We start from the raw sequence: 18728 nt of genomic DNA on the forward strand, positions 1-18728 counted from the left end.
TTGTAACCGACCGATTAAATCTCGTCGAGCTACGGAATTAAGCCTTCCCCGATCGCGGAAGGAACGAATAGAAAGCAGACGTCGACAGAGAAACAGCGTGGCTTAGGACGAGTATCTGAAAACGCTGGCGGCTACAGAAGCTCGTCTCTCGGCGCATAAATCGTCACCTGCCATCTTGGCTGACTTACGTTTCGAACGGAATCCTCGCGTTCTTCGTTGGGCACTTCTTCCACGTTGATTTGGATTCCGGACATGTTTCGTGGGGGGTGTCTCCTTTCTTCGTAACCACTCCGAGACAACAAAATACACTCCCTTCGAGCGAATCGAAGGTCAATCTCCTAGATCTCTAAACGAAATTGCACCTAGGAGCTCCACTTCTTTCCCTCGTTACCACCACTCCCGTCAACTGGCTGGTGATTTCGAGACGAGCACGTATTCCACAAGAAAGGCACCGCGATCACCCCTTTTCTCGTGCTTCGTGCGACGATTAATCACCGAGGACCAACCGAGTATTCCAGGGAAAGGTTCCCGACGTCCTGCGACCGAGTTCGTCGTCCTTTCTCTCCTTCGAGCAGGACGAACGCGCCTCCTGGTCGCCGATGCTCGACTATCTCTGGACGAAGCTTCCTCGCGAGCACGAATTCACAAGAGAGAACGGGAAAACGGATCTAATGGGTGCGATCGGTGTGCGAAACCATGTACGATATCGAAAGAGAGAGGTGGTCGATACGCGCGTCCTGGGCGTTTTTGCTGGAACGCGGGAGTACCTCGCGCCGTGTCGTGTCGTGATCGTCTCTCTCGCACGCGTGCGACTAGAGCCGCCGTCACATCTGGCCTTTGGACTGGCTGCCAGCGGACGACCAGATCGGTTTTATACCTTCGTATCTCCCACCCTACGAGACCACAGCGAGCCCGCTCACAGCACGTCGATCCTGCACGCGGCTATCCACCATCGAACGCACACCGCCGAGAGGATCGCAGCTTTTTTTCTACCTCCCCGGATGTATAGTCCGCCGCAACGCACGCTTCCTTTGCATAAACGACTCTGCAAGGGCAGCTAACCCCCACTTCGACTCTAAACTCCAAATTACTGCTCAACAAATTTTTGATCCCCCATTTCCAAGTTTGCAAGTTCCACAGTTAAGCTTGAGATTCCGACATCTCTAAATCTCCAAATTCCTAATATCTCAAATTCTTAATTCGACATCCTCAGATCATCCATTTTCCGAATCCTCGGTTTCCTAAATTTTCCAAGAGTCCATAATACGTCTTCCTACGTCATCATTTTTCCAAGGGAAGCCAATGCTCTGGAGTGTACGCGTGTACGCGTTTGACCTGGGAACGGAGGTGGTGGGTCTAGGCGCAAGGACAAAGAATAAGGGAAGGGACCCATGAGCTTGTACCCTATCCAGTTGCTGGCCCCGTATTTCTGCCTGGATAAAAGAGCTGATGAAACTGTCGAGGCTTATCTGGCTCGTTTTTCTACAAGTCTCGTTGCAGTCGAGATCGACTCGATCTTGTCCGGTACTCGGCTCCAGTTTCCTGTCGTGCGTATATCTTTTTATCGTTGGACGAAAAACGATCCTTTCGATTTGTAATAAAGGTGGGTATACACTTGTTGCGAGTATATTGGATTGCCGTATCGTTCACTGGCGCAACGGGGTGCGATTTGTCCTCGTATCGATGTGTATCTATATCAATATGGAGGTTATAGAATGGAACGATATGACCATATCCTATCCGGCGAGTGTCATGAACTCTCACGCCCAGTTATTTATACTCCCATAAAGCTTTCAAATAGTTCAGAATATCTTTTCAAATTTATACATCGTTGTGGATATCGAATGTCTATGCAAATTAAATTAGCCGAATTAGGGTTAGGAACGAGCTCGACTCGCTTTCGACCGGAATTTGCGAAGATTCTCGCCGCAAGAGACGCGTTTCGATGCAGTCGGCTCTCGGATACGCTTTCTGCGCCTAGCAGAGTTCGATACCCGGCTTATCCTCCCGAGTCATCTTGAGTTTCGATTCGACTAGTTTTCCCATTTACCTCCCGTGCGTTTTTCTGAGTTCACGCTAGCCCCGACGTTCGGCTCGTCTTTTTACGTGGGTATCGGAATGACGCCGGATCCTCCTCGACGCAAACCTGTTCCTCGTTTTCGTGCAGGTATGCGTAGGTACAGCAGTAGGAGGGTCCCGCTGCGTCGCGCTCTTTTTTCTTCTTTTAATCTCGCTCGCGGATGTTTTATTGGATAAGATGGAGGGTGGCAACCGGACGCGTCAGCTTCTTCGGAAACCGCTCGTTCTCTTTGTTTACTTCGTCGCGTTTCAAAGTTTTAACGAAAAGAACTCGTTTCAAACACTCGAAGTGGTGATACGGGGAATTGCCCGGCAGGGTAGGAACTTTCTGAAAACATCGATCTCCGTGGTATCGAGAACCGTATCGGTGCCGAGTTAGCCACAGTTTATTCCTCTTGGTTAAGAGAGATTATCGTCAGCGATCGTCGGGGCATTAGCGTCGTTTCATAATCGCCGATGCAGGTACGCGATGCACGCGTTGGAGGCGGATTCCCAAGCAGCAGGTAATCCCGACAAGCAAACGTATCACGATAAGGTGTCCCATTACGAGTGGAATCACGACTTCGAATCCGGGTCACGAGAAGTAGCTGCCGATCGCGTGCCGTCTTAATGTACCTGGATTTACGTCTTAATACGATGGAACGTCACGTGTTTCCAACCGTAAAGTCAATCGATGCTCCACGCATGTAATTTCCACATTTACTCGGAGTCGCATGAGCGGTTAGAACGAGTTACGTAGAAAAATGTTATGGTTATTCCAAACGACATCCGCAATGGACTTCCCCTAACCCTGCTGGACTGGATCTACCTCTGGAGGATCGTGGAAATGTATTTCATCGATATAAGTAGAAATTATAAATTTGAGAATTCAAGACGTACATATTAACAAATATGTGGATGTTAAACACAAATCAGTATCATAGCAGTGATGTTGTTAATAATAATTGCATACGACGGACCACCAAGTCCATTCAATTATGAGTGCCAGCGTCCATAACTGCTTTAAACGCTCGTATATCCTTAACTCGAGATACGAAGAGTATTTAGTACGTCGTTTCTACGCATGGGGTTATACTACCCGAGGTTCTCCATTTGGAGAGTCGACTCATCGCTCGAGCACGCCAAATCTCATTAAGTAACCGATGCACCAGCCCGAATGCCGTCTGTCTTCTTCTGGGCTCGCGTCATCCTGACCATCGAATCGTGACACGTTGCCCACGAAACGTCGGTGTATGCTCAAGAAACGCTTTTTCTGACGTTCGACGGTTTCGTCCGTTAGCTGGTAACCTTGTTCTACGTTTGACGGTCGCAGCCTCCGTTCGACTGGAACCCTCGAACTTGGATCGTTTCTCGGAAGCCTCTGTGACGCGTTTCGCCCGGGGATCCTGAGTCACGCGAGCCGAGCGCATTTTCCACGGCAAGGGCAAACGTGTTAACCGTGGCGCGCGAATTAGATCGTCGTTCTGGTTTCCTTGCGATTACATATTCCGATCAGGACCGAGCAAACGACGATGTGTTCGCTCTATTTCTGGCAAGGACTGACGCGCAGCTTCCGTCCTGACCGTTTCCTTTTCAGCTCCGTGGTCCAGCGAGGTCGAGATCTAGCAAAACGATCTCTTTCTCTTTTTCTCGTTCGCGGATCGTGCTTGTCCAGAGGCGACTGCCTACTCAACCTCCGGTTTCTCCAAGGCGAGAACGTTACGTGGCGCAAGTCCCGTCCAATCGATCCAAATCGATCGCAGACATATCGCTCGTTTGCTGGTAATGACATAACGCAGAAGTCACGATTTTAGGAAAAACGAGTTCGTATCTTTCACACACTCTTTCGTACAGTAACTTTATAGGAACACGAACGCCTCCGCGTGTTCAACCCTTCAATGATAACAACTATTCTTTCTATTCTAATGATCGAAAGGTTGCTAACTTTTATGTCCTCGTTACAGTAAATGTCCCATTGATGAACAGTAGATACGAAGTGGTTAATGATACTAGTATTTAATGCTGAATACAGAAACAAGATCGCTTTCTTTACCATTGAAACGTTTTATTAAGATGCACTCGTTTCGCGCGCAGCCAAGTGCAAGATAACAGGGTTAAGCGAGTCCGACGATTAATCACGAAATTACGAAACGGGGTTAATAACTTTAATTATCTTGTCTGCGCGTTGACAAGCTGAATTACACCTCACTCGCCACAATATAGATTTACGAGTCGGCAGGGAAGAAAAGAGAGAAGATTCGGTGGGAATCAAGCATTGATCGAGCGCTCGTATAGCCGGACTAATTACTGTTGTACTTCTTCTAGGCAAAATGGAAACATAGAAAACCTACCCTTCGTTACATGTAATACTCGAGTTTTTCATGTCTACTTTGTGAATTTTGAAAATTTGAAAATCTTAACATTTGTAAATTTTGCAATTATGGATGTTTGAGACTTCGTTTTCTTTATTCGATTAGCTCTTTTTTCATTACAGAGTCTACCGTGCTCGGTAATTGCCTTCCCTCGAGTCACGAAAGACCACCATGCGCGCAACTGTACTTCGCTCGAATTTGCGACGAAATTGCGTTGCGAATTTTCAGTTACGTGCACGCACGTCACTCCTCCTCACTTAGTGGAATGTTTATCGAATGAATCGCGCAGGAAGCCGCGGAAAGAGTGGTTTCTTTCCTGGAATCCAACCGGGCGTTCGAATCAGATACAAAGCTGGAAAATTTTCCACAATTTCTCCCGGCGCACAAAGCGCGGAAAAGGATAACATGATCCTTGTCTGACGGAGTAATCGACGCGCCTTTCCCTGTGTTTGATTAAGTAACGACCCGATTAACCAATTATCTTTGTGCTCGCGATTCGCGAGCGGACTCGCAGCCTTGCCGTCGCCGCGATTACCCAATGATAATATACACCTTGGCTCGACGATGCCTTTCTCTTTATCATGAAAAATCCACGTACAATTCGCGTGGTAAGGTCGTGGTGCAAATTCGTGGTCTGCCCGGATTTTCTATCGGTTCTAGATTCGTTTACTATCACTTCGATTCCGAGAAGTTCCACAGCGTTTCAAAGTGCCTTCAAACACACGTGAATGTGTTATTACTCCTCTATGATATAATTGTCATCTGCAATTATATGACTTTTCATTAGTTCCATTTTAGTCTTTGTTGCTAATACCCCGCAATTATTGAAGTCAATCAATGATGACTAGCGTTACTGAATATATCAGATCGTATCGAACTGACAGTTCAGGGAAGAACTGATGGCCGTTTTTAATGACGTCAGCTTTGGATACATGTATATGCATACAAAGGAATTGAATGGTGTTCAGAACAAACGCAGAGTCTTTATTAATAGTTACCGTCAGACGGTTTTTGCTCGGTAATCATCAATTTCGTTCTCGTCACGGTCCAAAACGTTTCATACTCCCGAATTGATACACTGATACTTTTTATTAATTTATGTGAATGAATGGCACGAACACCGCCGAGAAAATTACGTTATATTGTAAAGTAAGCTGATAATATCCTGACATCTTGGAAGGCTGAGATTGATGAGCATCCTGAATCGAGTTAATTTAAAATGTTTCGACCCTTGTTTGGAATTGGGATTTTTTGCACCTTCTGAAGTGATTCTAGGAATCTGTTATAGTTTCTTTCTGTGGACTATATTTTATATGCATTTTAAAAGGAATTAAAAAATAGTCGCTTAACGCATTCGACGGAAAAAGAGATGTGTCATTGATTGTCTCTGTTTTTAGAAATACCTGCAATTTTTACGTTAACAATGCATTGTGTACGCAGATCAGACGTTTAATTGGCCATGAATGAAAGATCAGCATGAAAAATAGTAGAGTTTTTGCGGAACAGATTCTGGGAATCAAAATTGAATTAGCAATTAATTATAGTATCACAGAATGCATTTAAAAAAAAATTGTCTATTCCAGTTTTTGGATCCTATTAAAAAGTTAACAAATGTTAAAACTGCCATGTTTACATCGCTTAATTGAACCATAAATGAAGTAATCCGTGTTCAGAATTCAAACTGACTGCTTTTTCTTGTGGTACAAAAAAGATTCTGAGAAGCAAAAATGCATAATGCACTTGAAAAAACATAAGATTACATTGCGTGTTTCGGACCTTTCCGATCTTACTAAAATTGCAGTGTTTACGCGATGTACATTTAATTTGTATCTGACGTCACATAATATATTTGAAAAAATACCCCGGTGCACATTTATTTATAAAACCTTTGTTCGAGCGTTCATATCTCTTCGCGTGAAAGTGTTCAAGTACGGTATTGCGTTTCAGTTCCTGAAACCTTCTGCAAACGCTGCGTCGAACGTTGCAACCTTTACTCGGTTAACACGCTCATTACGAGCCATAAACGAACCAACCTACATTCAGCGTGCTTCATTGATGAAAACCTAATCGTTCACCCATAAAATCGTTCGTGACACTGATCTACTAGAACAGTTTCGAGGTATCGATAGAAACGAGTGATCTTGGCTCAGAAACGAGTCGATTTCTGATCGTTCCAAGGATCTCAACATCGGAAATTCGCGTGGTCTTTAAAATTCTCTATCAATTTCTATTCGGTCGATTTTAACCGAGCAAGGTCAGACTTTCGACAGCTTCCTGATCCACGTCGCCTCTGAGCCGCAAAGAATTTGTATCGATCATTTCGCGAGCAAGGTCAAAAGGGATTGGCTACACCGATCTTCCTATCTACGTCTTTTTTATCCGACGTTCGCCGTCTCCGTTACACGCCTCGACCTCCCAGGTCCTTTCGGATATGTCCTTTTCGAGAACCTTGCCGAAGGTGCGACTTTAACGAACGATCGGCCTTTCAATTTACACGATAATTGTACAGCGGATTAGACGGTTCCATTAACAGTGTGTCGAAATAGGCTTATTAGTATCGCGAAGGGAACATGTTCGTGATCTTCTCGTTGATAGTCGCTGAAGGACAACCTTCGAAAATACACCGTTATTTCTGGAATCCGTTATGCGGATGTTTATTACACTGTAAATTGATCGTGCATGTCATGAGGGCCTAACCGTATCGCCCTTTGATGACCACATCTTTGGAACATGTTCCCTTGTATATTTTTTCAAACTACTGTCATGCTAAGGATGTTTCTATGCTGCCAGATGTTTAAAATTCTTAATTAGATTTACGTCCTTATTTGTATTTAGTCACGTGTTATACTTGCTTAGATAATTCTCAATGACCTCATGATAAGTGAAATATTTCCTTCATGACCAAACTTAAATTATCATAAAATAAAGGTACGGTTGAACAGTGTAAATAACCTGACCACGGTACCACAAGTTCAGAAACTCATCTGCAGCTTGGAGTGCAAAATTCAAACGGGTGTCACAATAGCAGGATGCTCATCGTGTATCAATGACAGTGTCCTCGGAATATTTTCCACGGTGTCTCACGACAATGTTGTACAATGTCCCGCGAGGATGAGTCGTGACAATAACATCCTTTAATCGTTTATACGACGTGCATTTCTTCCCTACACTCTGCCGAAGCCTCGTAAATATTCATCCTTACGGAATCTATGGTCATCGTTCATTCGCTCGGGAATTTCCATGAAATCATGCGGTCGAATTCTTGTGTAGCAACGGTCACGCAGCAACCGAGAAGAGTTGACTTCATGGTGTATCTGAAAAATAAAGCCTAAAACGGTACACATTGCGTATTCGAGTTGTAGCCGTTTTCACCGCAGGAAGTGGCATTAGAAATTGTCGACGCGTACTGTTTTTATCGAGAGATCAAAGTGTTACGAGAATGTTTACCCGTAAAGTTCCATCTTGATTCATGAACTTGAAACTTAAAACAGTTTAACCCCTCACGAATGACGTAACAGCTCGGTCATTGCCTGTGCATAACACAGAAATGACGTACAATACCGAGAACTGACTCGTTCCAAAAAAATAGCAATTTAGCAGAAGGAATCCTCGTGCGAACCAGACATAATCTTGATCGTCGTAGCGAGAAGTTCCTGCATCGCTATTTCTGTAGGAGTCATCTCATCACTCGAGTACAACTAAAGACTCGTTTTAAGGAAGCCCAGGAAAAATTGTTCAGTTTCGGTTCTTAAGATTCTCGACGCTCTTAAAATTCAGGAAAAGCAAGACATTTTTGACGCAATAGCGTGCACATTGTTCCCAAAAATTGATCGACCTGTTACACCAACGTAACATAGTTTTACGGGTCGCTGTTTGAGCATTCTCGTGGCGATAAAGCCATTATAAAGCGAACTTTCCCTATCGGTGAACGCGACGTGTGACGAAACGAGACTGGGTGGGTCGCAGCGCAAGGTGTGAAATCTCGATGATATTCCGACGCAATCGATCGATATTTGGATGCATGACAATCGAGAAGGAAGTAGATCGGAGAGCAGAACTGGTCCGGCAACGAGTGTCGCGTTGTAGGATCGGGGGCAATCGCGCGATCAACACGGTTGTTGTTGCGTTCCACGCGGATATCCGCATTGCTTGTTCAGCTAAATATTCAGCATTGCTTGTTCAGCTAAATATTCAGATCATCGAATGGAACGAGTCTGTGGCCCCTTCGTGAATGTTCGGTATATAATAGAACACGTTAACGAACACCTGCAAAGCTTCGTGTAGAGCCGGGGAGCCTAATCGGCCGAGCGCCATGTGGGCCAGCTCATTTTGCGTGAGCGTGATCTGAAATGTACAGGGTGTCTACGTATGCACCGGTCGTTTTGTAACACGTTGCAGCAATTACATAACTCAAAGTCACGAGTTTAGGGAAAACGAGTTTGTACAGAGTAAGCTTGCAGATCTTTACTCGTTTCGCGAGTACGAAATCGATTATTAAATTGGTGAATGGTTTATTTTATACGCGGATCTATCCAACGAAGGTTCGTGAATGGGTTCGCGGTGAGAGAAGCGGATTCTGTCTACGAACCCGGACACGATCGCTTGACTCTCGCATTACGTTATTACGTCGGCGCTGATTCCATCGACCATTTATCTATTTAATTCAGAACGTAGATCCGTGAACTGTTTCACCTCGGTGCGACTTACCACGTCATTTGAACTTTATTTTCGGACGTCTAAGCTGGACCGACATTCCATGTCATATACATTAATAATTCAGAGTGAATGTTAGTAATGAAAATGATTTCGATTCGAAATGGGTAGAAAAATAATATCATTCAGACTAATAGGGTTAAACAATTAATAGACCTATCTGTGATGTCCTGACCACAGAGGATTCCTGTTTTTTCATTAACCTAACTAATGTTTCTATTCATTTCTACATCTATGAATTCTAAAGTAATTCAACATTTACTAATAAAAATTCACGGACGTGCAAACTGACGCTATCAATGAGATTGCATAAGAATAATCTCTTTGGACATCGTCAACGTAAAGCCGATTAACAAATTTCCGGTTGTGATTATGTCAAGCAAGATGATAAGAAGTAATCCGAGATATCCGAAGATCTTGACAAATGTTGTGACCGAAGTGAAAACGAGCGTCGCAGAGAAATGCAAGAACATACGTGTACTTTTTTTGGGTATAATTTACAAGGTTCGTTAAGTGGATTAGAAGCTCGAGTTTAGCGGCAAACTTGTTGCGTGAATACTCTGCCACGCGTGTAATATATTCACGCTGCATTCAGCTGTTACGAGAGGAGAAACGCGAGAGTTGCGCGTTGAAATGTTGTTTAATTAATCGAGGATACGTGAACGATCGCTTCACGCCATGCTAGATGAAACTTTCGCGCTGATTTCGTTTTCAGATTTACTTCTGTGAAGGCAAGGAATAATATACTTTATACTTCAAATACTTTGCAAAAGTAGTTTTCAAATTTATTTTACATCTTCATTAATTTTTATGTTTTCTTCGAAATTTAGAAATAGGAATGCGTCAACGATGGTTATCATTGAACGTCACAGATTGATTCTGTCGCAATTGGAAATTCGATGAATCAACGTCGGTCATTAGCAGATAATCGCATTTTCGCACGATTCCGTGTTATTATGCTGCATATGCTATAATTTCTTGATCATAGACAGTGCTTGCAATAGCATCCGGCGTATGAAACGCTTTCTGTGGGATACGCCTCGCTTCCTTCTCGTATTCGTACATCGTTTGATGTTCCTTATCGAAAACACGTGCAGCTCGTCGAACAGTGGTAATTCTACGGAAAATCCCCTGGAAGATGATAACGGAACGTGTATGAAGTCATGCAGCTACAAAGTGGTCGCTGAAGTAGGCAGGTTCCGTTTAATGGTAAGCGGAAATGTTGGCAAACAGTCGAGCGTAGGTAGGAATGGAAACATTGCGATTTATCCTGTGTAAATCATAGCAGAAAATGGGTACAAACTTCTTTATAAATTATCCTTAGTATGAATAGTTCTTATTACGAATATTAGTTCTGTTCATCTGAACGTTTATGTTCCAATTTCAGTTTTTCTGGTTTTGTTCTGAGTATCTATTTTAACACGTGGTTAACGCGAGGAAATGATTACCGTAAATTATCGATCAAAGATAGCACTTGTAATCCTTGATTCTATTTCGAAACCAGTAGTGCTCTTGGCCAACTCATATATGCAATTACATATTTGATAATCGATACGCTAGCGCATATTGATCCCTACACGTTTGACGACAATCCGCTACAGTTTCGATTCTACCATTTCGCAACGCGATACAATATTCATCAAACTCAGACATGACATTCGTTACATGGATGAACGACCGGGTGCAAGATACTTTCACCGAGATCTATTATACTTGTCTTCGATTTAAAAAAATAAACGAGCGAGTTTGGTAATTTTCAAATTTCCCTGTCTAAATTTTCAAACACCTAAATATCTGTGCACATTTCCTGATCATTAAATCCCCAGGTTCCTGAATCAGAAAATTCTTGTACAATTTCTAAGTTCGATTTACCAAGTACATGTCTCTTCAGCTCGTTTCTCCAAACGGCGTCGAACTAATCTATCGGTTATGTAACGAGTGTTTCATCGTGCCACTTATGAGTCAAAACTAAGGCCACGGACATCGAGTAGTTTCTACGTTCAAAATCCTCGTTCGTGAACCTGTATCTTGGACCAACATTGCTCGGTCATCTAGCGATGCCGTAACATCGCATCAGCATTTTCTCGATAGTTTTCCAAAATTCTTCCAAGTTACCATAGTCAGGTATCCGCTAATGTGTCGCTACTCGTTACGTCAATTTCGCGTTCTCGAGTAATTCTCGACCAGGTTGTGCAAGTTCCACACTGTCATATCCAACGTGCCGGGAAACACGTGGACGATCCGTATATCTTAGGCAAGTCGAAAAGAAAGTGACCATCGGAAGGAGAGGCGAGGCTTCGTAACGCCTGTGTGTACACGTGAGTTAACGTCGTCGTCGATTTTTCACGTGCTTCGTGGAAACGATTGTGCAATCGAATCTTCGCTGATCGTTGCATCGAGGAATGGATGATCTCGTAACGGTGAAAACTGGAACGCTAGATCTTCGAGATCTAATCCACGGAAATTTTAACGAGAACTGACGAGATCCTGCAGTGCTTGCGAAAATGATATCACGAGGAGAGTGCAAGGTCTTAGCAAGAATTGGTTAACCCTTTGTCATACAGTACCATCACCCTATAGTTCATACACAACTAGACCAATATTTTGCTAATTATCTTCGTAATATTAATAATTATCTTCAAGATTCTTAATTATCATCATAATCTAACTGGTCTAACTTTTAAACCTTGTTTGTCTTCACGTTGTAGCAATAATTGTGCATGACGCAACTGCCTGGAAAACTATAAGGGGCTAAACTTTGTATGAATAAATTGTAAATTTTGTTTGAGTAAAAAGTTATCGCCAGACAAAAAATCGGATGCCATGATGGCGATTATACAACTGGTTACATGGTAGACAACGTTGGTATTTATCTGGTAGATCTGGGTCTGCTAAGCGCGAACGAGTGCCACGGCAGGCGGTGGTTTAATTAAAACAACGTGTCCAAGGGGAACGAGAGTTAAAAGGAAAAGTCGTATTAATTCGTAGCTTTTCTCCATTGTTTCGATTCTGCTTTCACTTTTGCGCCACCGTGTCGCAGAATGATTTGCGTTCGCTGTATTACGCGAGCCACGTAATCTTCTGATCCAATCGAGACACCCGACTAGTCGATTCTCTTGATTCTTAGTTTGTCTTCCGAATCTTCGAGCTTTGTATGCAACACTTTTTTAGTACGAACTTAATAATTCTTTGATGGACGTGACATCTGGTTCTGGCTGGCATATGAACTTGTTCTGGTCACATTATGAAATGTGTAAATATTGGAGAATAATCAGATTCATTGATAATAAAATTATCCTTCAGAACTTTTCAGCAGTAAGGTGTTCTAAAGTTATTAAACGAACGTGAATCTCGTACGAGCATGTAAAATTTTAAATAAATCGAAAGCGACGGGTAGATAATTCGATCGTTCGGAAGCAGCTGATAAAATTCTCGAACGACTTCATAACTACGGAAATGCGCAAACAATCGTAAAATCAGACAGATACGAAGTAAAAAAGTGTTTCATGAACTGAGACCAGCAATTCGAAAGAAATACGAAGGAATAAAAGCTCGAACCTCATTGACGATTACCATCGACAGTTCTTATTCCTTTCTTATTAAAATCCGTAAGTTACAGAAAGCCCTAAAATTGGACGTCGTGCGTAGATACGCGACCTTCGATTCGAATCCACACTTTACGACTGACATGCATCCAAATTTACGCTCGTACTTCTTTCGACAGTGCACCTTTCGACTAAAAAGCAATGGTTATTGCTCATGTTCGACGAGCGAGAACTCGAACGTGTACACAGCAGCAAGAATTACTTTGCAATTTAAAACGCTTCAATCCCCGGTGCATAATAAGAGGGTCACAGAAATATTAATACGGAAATCGATTTCATTAGCTGCCGAGCTGGTTCCCGAGACGGGATGGGCGTGTACGAGTTCACCGAAGCGCGTATTTCACAACGAGCATCGACGAGGTCTTTATAAATCCATATTCATTGTCAACGGTGGCCACCGATATCCTCAGGTATCGGTTTCACGGGCGACCGGTCAATTACGCCCCAGTCAAATCCGCACAAAATCTCGTTGAGGATCGTAATTACGCGCGGGACGAGACTTTGTGTTACGGTCATTGGCGTAACTGGGTAACCTGGTCCAAATCTGGAATATTGACCTTTCTATGCAGCGAAGACGTAACACGTTACATATAGGAACTTAAATACATATATTATAATTAGACATTTTCTAAGTTACAGATTTCTATATCTGCACATTTTTTCGCTTTCTACATTCTTAAGCTTGCAAATATTTTAGAGATATTCAAATTCTATAATTTCGTACTGTCCTAATGAACTCTCGCATCGTCAACTTTGACAGGTTAAGTTCTTAAATTTTAGAGTTTCTAAGTAGTAAATTTTTCAATTGAATTTCTACATGTCATTCTCGGGCCATTGACACCGGTAAGGGCACCTGATCCAAACAAAGTCCAATTTACGCCAATGACCATGGAGCGACGCACAGCGGCCGAGTTACGCCCCGCATTCGCCATCGTAATTTCATCGTTGCCGCCTGTATAAATTACGATGCCTGTATTAAGCTGGCTGTAATTCATAGTCGACCTTCGGTAGCAAATTATAATTATGCTCGCGATGACTAACGATCTTCCCTCGGAACCTCAGGATTGTACCCTCTGAACACGGGTTCGTGGGAGACTAGGGTGCTTCAACACGCCCATGTGCTTTACCGAGTTGATTAACGGGATTGAGCGTACGTGTCCTCCAGCGATTCGCTCTGCAAATAATAAAATCGCAGTGGGCCTTTTGTACAAGTCTTTTCTGAGACCTTAATTCTTTCGCTGCGTGTATTTAAGATGGACGTAATTACTCATTACCGAATAATTACGGGATTCGAATGGTGGTATTACTTGATGGACGAATATAACAGACACAAACTAAGTTTTAATTAATGATGGCTGTTTGGAACGCCTTGGTAAAATTTATTAAGTACAATTTGTGCAATGTACAATAATCAATTAGGTACGATATAGGACTGTAATGGTCAGATATGAATTATGTAGCAGATGATTTAACCCCTTGCACTATTTTTGTGAGTCTGACTGACGCACTTCAGCTGTTGTAAATTTAAATTGCACTCGAATTTTAATTACACTGTTTTGAGGTTCAAGTTCAATTATTTGCACGGACTTCTTTGTTTCAATATTGTAGTGGTTCTGACTGATGCAACTGACAAATCATAGTGCAAAGAGTTAAGTGGGTGTCGACTTTCTGGACGGTTTCTTAGTATCCACATGATGAGTTCACAAATGGAAAAGTTTTTAACAATAACATTCTTGTTTCTCCAACCTACTACAGAAGTTGAAAGTCGATGATTAATAACAGATTGTGGATCGATGGTCCTTGAGATCATGATTGCTCGAGAAAAATTAGGAAGTTTGAAATCTATCGTGAAAGGAACCGGGAAGTAATCAAGTTACTCGTTAAATAGACCTTGCTCTTTTGAACTGTATTATTGCTAGACTCATGTTTTTTAATCACAAGTTCAACGACATGTAAAGATCCGATCTCCCAGTTTTAGATAATATTTTCGTACCATAAAACAAAATTAGTCACTCGATTGCGTGATCTTGACCGGACTCACGGATCCAGGATAAATTTTTCGAATTTCTCGCTCATCCTGTTAGCAAAAAAGGGGATAACGAATGCAAAATACTGGGTATACAAATAAATCGGATCCTCGTTAAGACTAACATCCCGTCAAGGAGAGGAAAACATTAAATCATGTTAATCTCATTATACTTTTAATCTACAAGGATCGTCAGCTAATGAAATAATACTATGTTGACTACACGCTTCGCTAAATTACCTTCCACTTGTTCTCGGGAAAACACGAAAATTACTTCTCGTTTCGAGTGGTTCAATTTAACCAATTTGCTTGGAGTAAACGCAACATCGATGACTGCCATTATTTCTGACATTCTTCGGTCCCTTGAAAAACACCGGCCGAAAAAATCGCTTCGTCAGAGGTTAAACTTGCCTCTCTGTACGTTTATTTAAATCCACTTTCAACGAGTCCACTCGATTTTGAGAAAAAAAAGCAGCCCGATGCCTTTCGGTCGAAACGTTCCGAAGGCCATGTTGACGTAGATCGAATCCATTCGCCGATCTATCCGGTTCCTGGTTCGACGTTTACGCGTTCGATACCGTTAAGTCGTGTCCTAACGAAATTTGTGGAGACGTATCACGAGAATAACACCATAATTTCTCGTCCGTTGCTTTTTGTACCGGCGGACCCGGCATCTGACACCACTGACCAAGAATGTTGTTTTCTTGGTATTGATTTTAAAACGAACCACATTGCGAGTCATGATGGATTATGCAAAACGATGCCCATAAACGAGAAAAGATCACGGATTTTTAAAACTATTAAAAGATCAAGTTCCTAGTATCATAAAATTATGTAAAATTGCATGTGCACCTTATCGCATAATCTCCTCATGTAATTACGTAGGATATCTTCTCGTGCAAAATAAAGGTCACATGGTAATAATTATTGTTGAATTCTTTTATGTATTTCGTAGGTGCACGATGTAGGACATCGAAGATTCACCATTTACGTGTACAAGATACGTCTCTTTGCGGCTCCCTTTATTCGCTCGTTTAACGAATTGAAAAAGGAGAAACCGGCAGTCAACGTGGCTGCAGATAAATTGCTATACACCTGGCATAAAGCGGCCAGGCGTCTAGCGTTTAATTAGAGGATCATACTCGCGGGGTTTCGCAAGCGCTCGATTACGCTTGTTCCCATCGTGTGCCAAAGATTCGGAGCGAAAGGACGATAGCGCAATCTCTGTTCGACGCGAACTCGTCGCGTGCTGCGAATTCCGCGCACGTCGTCGTCGCAAGATTCGAACACGCTTCTACCGATTGTTGTTCGATCGATGGTAAACGCGTGCTTTTCAAAAGGCTATTGTGTTCTCCGCGTGCCGAATACATGCTATCGCCGCCGACCTCGCGGATAGAAAATCACTTTCGTGTTGCAGGATGAAAGCCTATACATATTTAACTTTGGAAATTCTTAGGAAAGCAATCTGTACGAATTTGCATTCTTCCAGGTATTCCGGGGTGAACGATCCTCGTAAAGAATATAAAAAATCTTCTTTCCTTTTTCATCTTACAGAGGATTAATAACAGTTACGATGCCTCGTAACTCGTGCCAATAATCTTTGTGCCCGTTTATGAACAGAATACAGATCGCATGAGAGATGAAGCCGAGAGTTTTCGAAAGCAATTTTTCCTGGCAGACGCCACTTCGAATTTACAAGCACTAAACGGTAAAAAAGAAGCTTCAAAGGAATCCGATACGAGCGCAAGGGAGTTCAAAGGTTTTAAAGAGAGTCGTGAAAGAGAATGCTAATCCGCTGTTCCTAGTGCTTTACATTCAATACATTATTTCGAAATAATGCGACTGAAATCCGAAAGCGTTTGCACACAAGCTACGTAGGAGTACTTTTGTACGGAGTTCCTTGATCCTCGCGAGTGCATTATTCAGACGTTAACGGGCGGTCAACGACCTCGATCGGCTCCAGTACGCGTCACTGACAAATTATTTCGCGTGTCAGTAATTCTTTCGACGTGTTTTGACGTGCTCGCTGGAGGAAAGCTCTAACAACTTCCAGCGAACCTGCTTGAATAACAGTTACAAGATTTCTGTTGTTCCCCGTCAAAAGACTGACTTCTCGAGAATTTTGTTTTGCGAGTTCTTTGACCCCGAATCGGAAGCACATTAACCCTTTGTCTCATTCCGAATGAAACTGTTAGAATATTGAACTTGTAGTAATAACACAAGTGAAGTATCTGTGATATACTACATACCTATTGAGATATAATCGAGTCTCATACATTCAGACATCATATCCGTTACGCAAAAGAGGTCTAATCGTTCCTACCGCAATTTTCCTAGCGCTTAATAATTCACGTGTCACCCACGCCGTAAATATTCCCCTTCAACGCCCGGGGTGCGGTTGTTTCCGACATAATTGTGGGAGAAAATCTCGACCGGCGACTTCTCCGCGATAGATCATTCTAAACGAGGTCAACGTTTCCTTTCGACCGGTCGATCGTGACCGATAGTACTATGGCCGACCTTCGCCGGGTTAAACCGAGCCACGGATCCACGCGACCTTGTCTGAACTTATTCCTCCCGGAGAATGCTCCTCGCCATTACCCTAACCTCCTTCCGGAGATACGTATCAGCACTGACCCACGAAACGGGTAATCCCGTCACGCACTCGGAGTACACGGCCGATGCTCGATTTCCGGAACGTTCTCTCACGAGACACAACGCTTTTTAACACTCATTCCAGACATTTTACGCGTCTTTACTGCCACACTAATCCCGTCAAACACGCAAGGGAAGATTTTATTGAGGTCGGTTTTATGGGATTCGCGTATTTCGAGCCTTTCAAGGTTAACGATCGACACACGCGATTTCCGCCTCGTTCAGGATTCGACATGCTAAATGAAAGATGTGGACGCTTCAAACGCTTCGAATAATTAGGGCTACGCCCACTCGAATCGTTAATCCAAAATGTACTCTGTTAAGTCGTGCGAATAGTACCCTGCTGAATATGCATGATGCAGTCGACAAGAACGTGTACACTCGATTTGCAAGGTTTATGACGGCAAAACGTACCAGATATTCTTTCTTACTCTTGTTACACTGAGGGTCAGTTCAAAAGATTCTGTATATTTGGAAACTTGGAAAAAGTTGGGAATCTAAGAGAAATTTTGCAAAGAATCTGAAAGGAGCCTTTTAACTATCTTTCAATTGCAAGAAGTTGCATTCGAGTATACGTGTCTTTATGTAGCATATCACACCCCATCGTGCAGTTCCTCGTCGGTAAACACGGATACCTTGATCGCCAGGTCCGTGATCCAGTTCCCGTCACGATAACTCTATCAAGATCGAGTCGTAAAAAGGCAGGACCTTTTCATCTCCTTTCCAAGTTCGTTGACAAGGAACGAGCGTTATCTAACTCGCGTCAGTCTCGAACTTCTTCGAGTGTCAAAACAATTTCTACGGACCATTGATAAGGTGTGTCCGGTTATCCTTCTCTGTTCCGTAACCCTGAATCCCCTCCAGGACACCCTTCTCGAAAGTTCCTCCTTTGTTTTGACTGCGTTCTCCAAGAAGCTGCGTCGTGTTCGGCGAACGGAAAAATATCTAATTGCGACACGGCCGAGACCGTCTTCGGTTAAGTCACGATTCGATCGCGGAATGTGTTCGAACGCGAGAAGAAAAACGGAGATGGCTATAAGAAATTTATATGCGCGGTGTGTTTATGTAGGGACATACGTGCAAACCTGTCCGGGAACGATAAGCCACGTACGTGGTTGTTGCTCAGTTTCTGTGTTCCTTTTTTCCCTTACTTTCTTTCTTTCGTTTTGTTTCTCCTTTCCTCGTGCACTCACCCTCCCGCGAACGAGACTCGCCTCATCCGACCGGATATTCGAATCGCAAGGTTAAGCTCGACTGAGCTGGCCCGCACGAGACGCCTGAAATATCGCCGACAAGGTG

At 43.0% G+C, this 18728-nt stretch overlaps 2 protein-coding genes across 3 annotated transcripts in view; one reads left to right on the plus strand and one right to left on the minus strand.

The window, feature by feature from the left end:
• The window catches only part of nudC (nuclear distribution C, dynein complex regulator), an 86330-nt gene that overhangs the window by 17214 nt on the left and 50388 nt on the right, over positions 1–18728 (plus strand). The gene's annotated exons all lie outside the window — the stretch shown is intronic.
• The window catches only part of LOC105663604 (uncharacterized), a 59341-nt gene that overhangs the window by 15863 nt on the left and 24750 nt on the right, over positions 1–18728 (minus strand). Inside the window, exon 1 of one of the 2 annotated variants that reach the window (XM_012293485.2) lies at positions 189–853. The exons of the other annotated variant lie outside the window; for it this stretch is intronic. Within the exon in view, the coding sequence (XP_012148875.1) occupies positions 189–254 (66 nt within the window). The 5' untranslated portion in view covers positions 255–853. Of the gene's footprint in view, positions 1–188; positions 854–18728 lie in introns of those variants that run through there. 2 annotated transcript variants of the gene reach the window in all.

This window comes from Megachile rotundata, chromosome 2 (genome assembly GCF_050947335.1).
Source record: "Megachile rotundata isolate GNS110a chromosome 2, iyMegRotu1, whole genome shotgun sequence".
Lineage (NCBI taxonomy): Eukaryota > Metazoa > Arthropoda > Insecta > Hymenoptera > Megachilidae > Megachile > Megachile rotundata.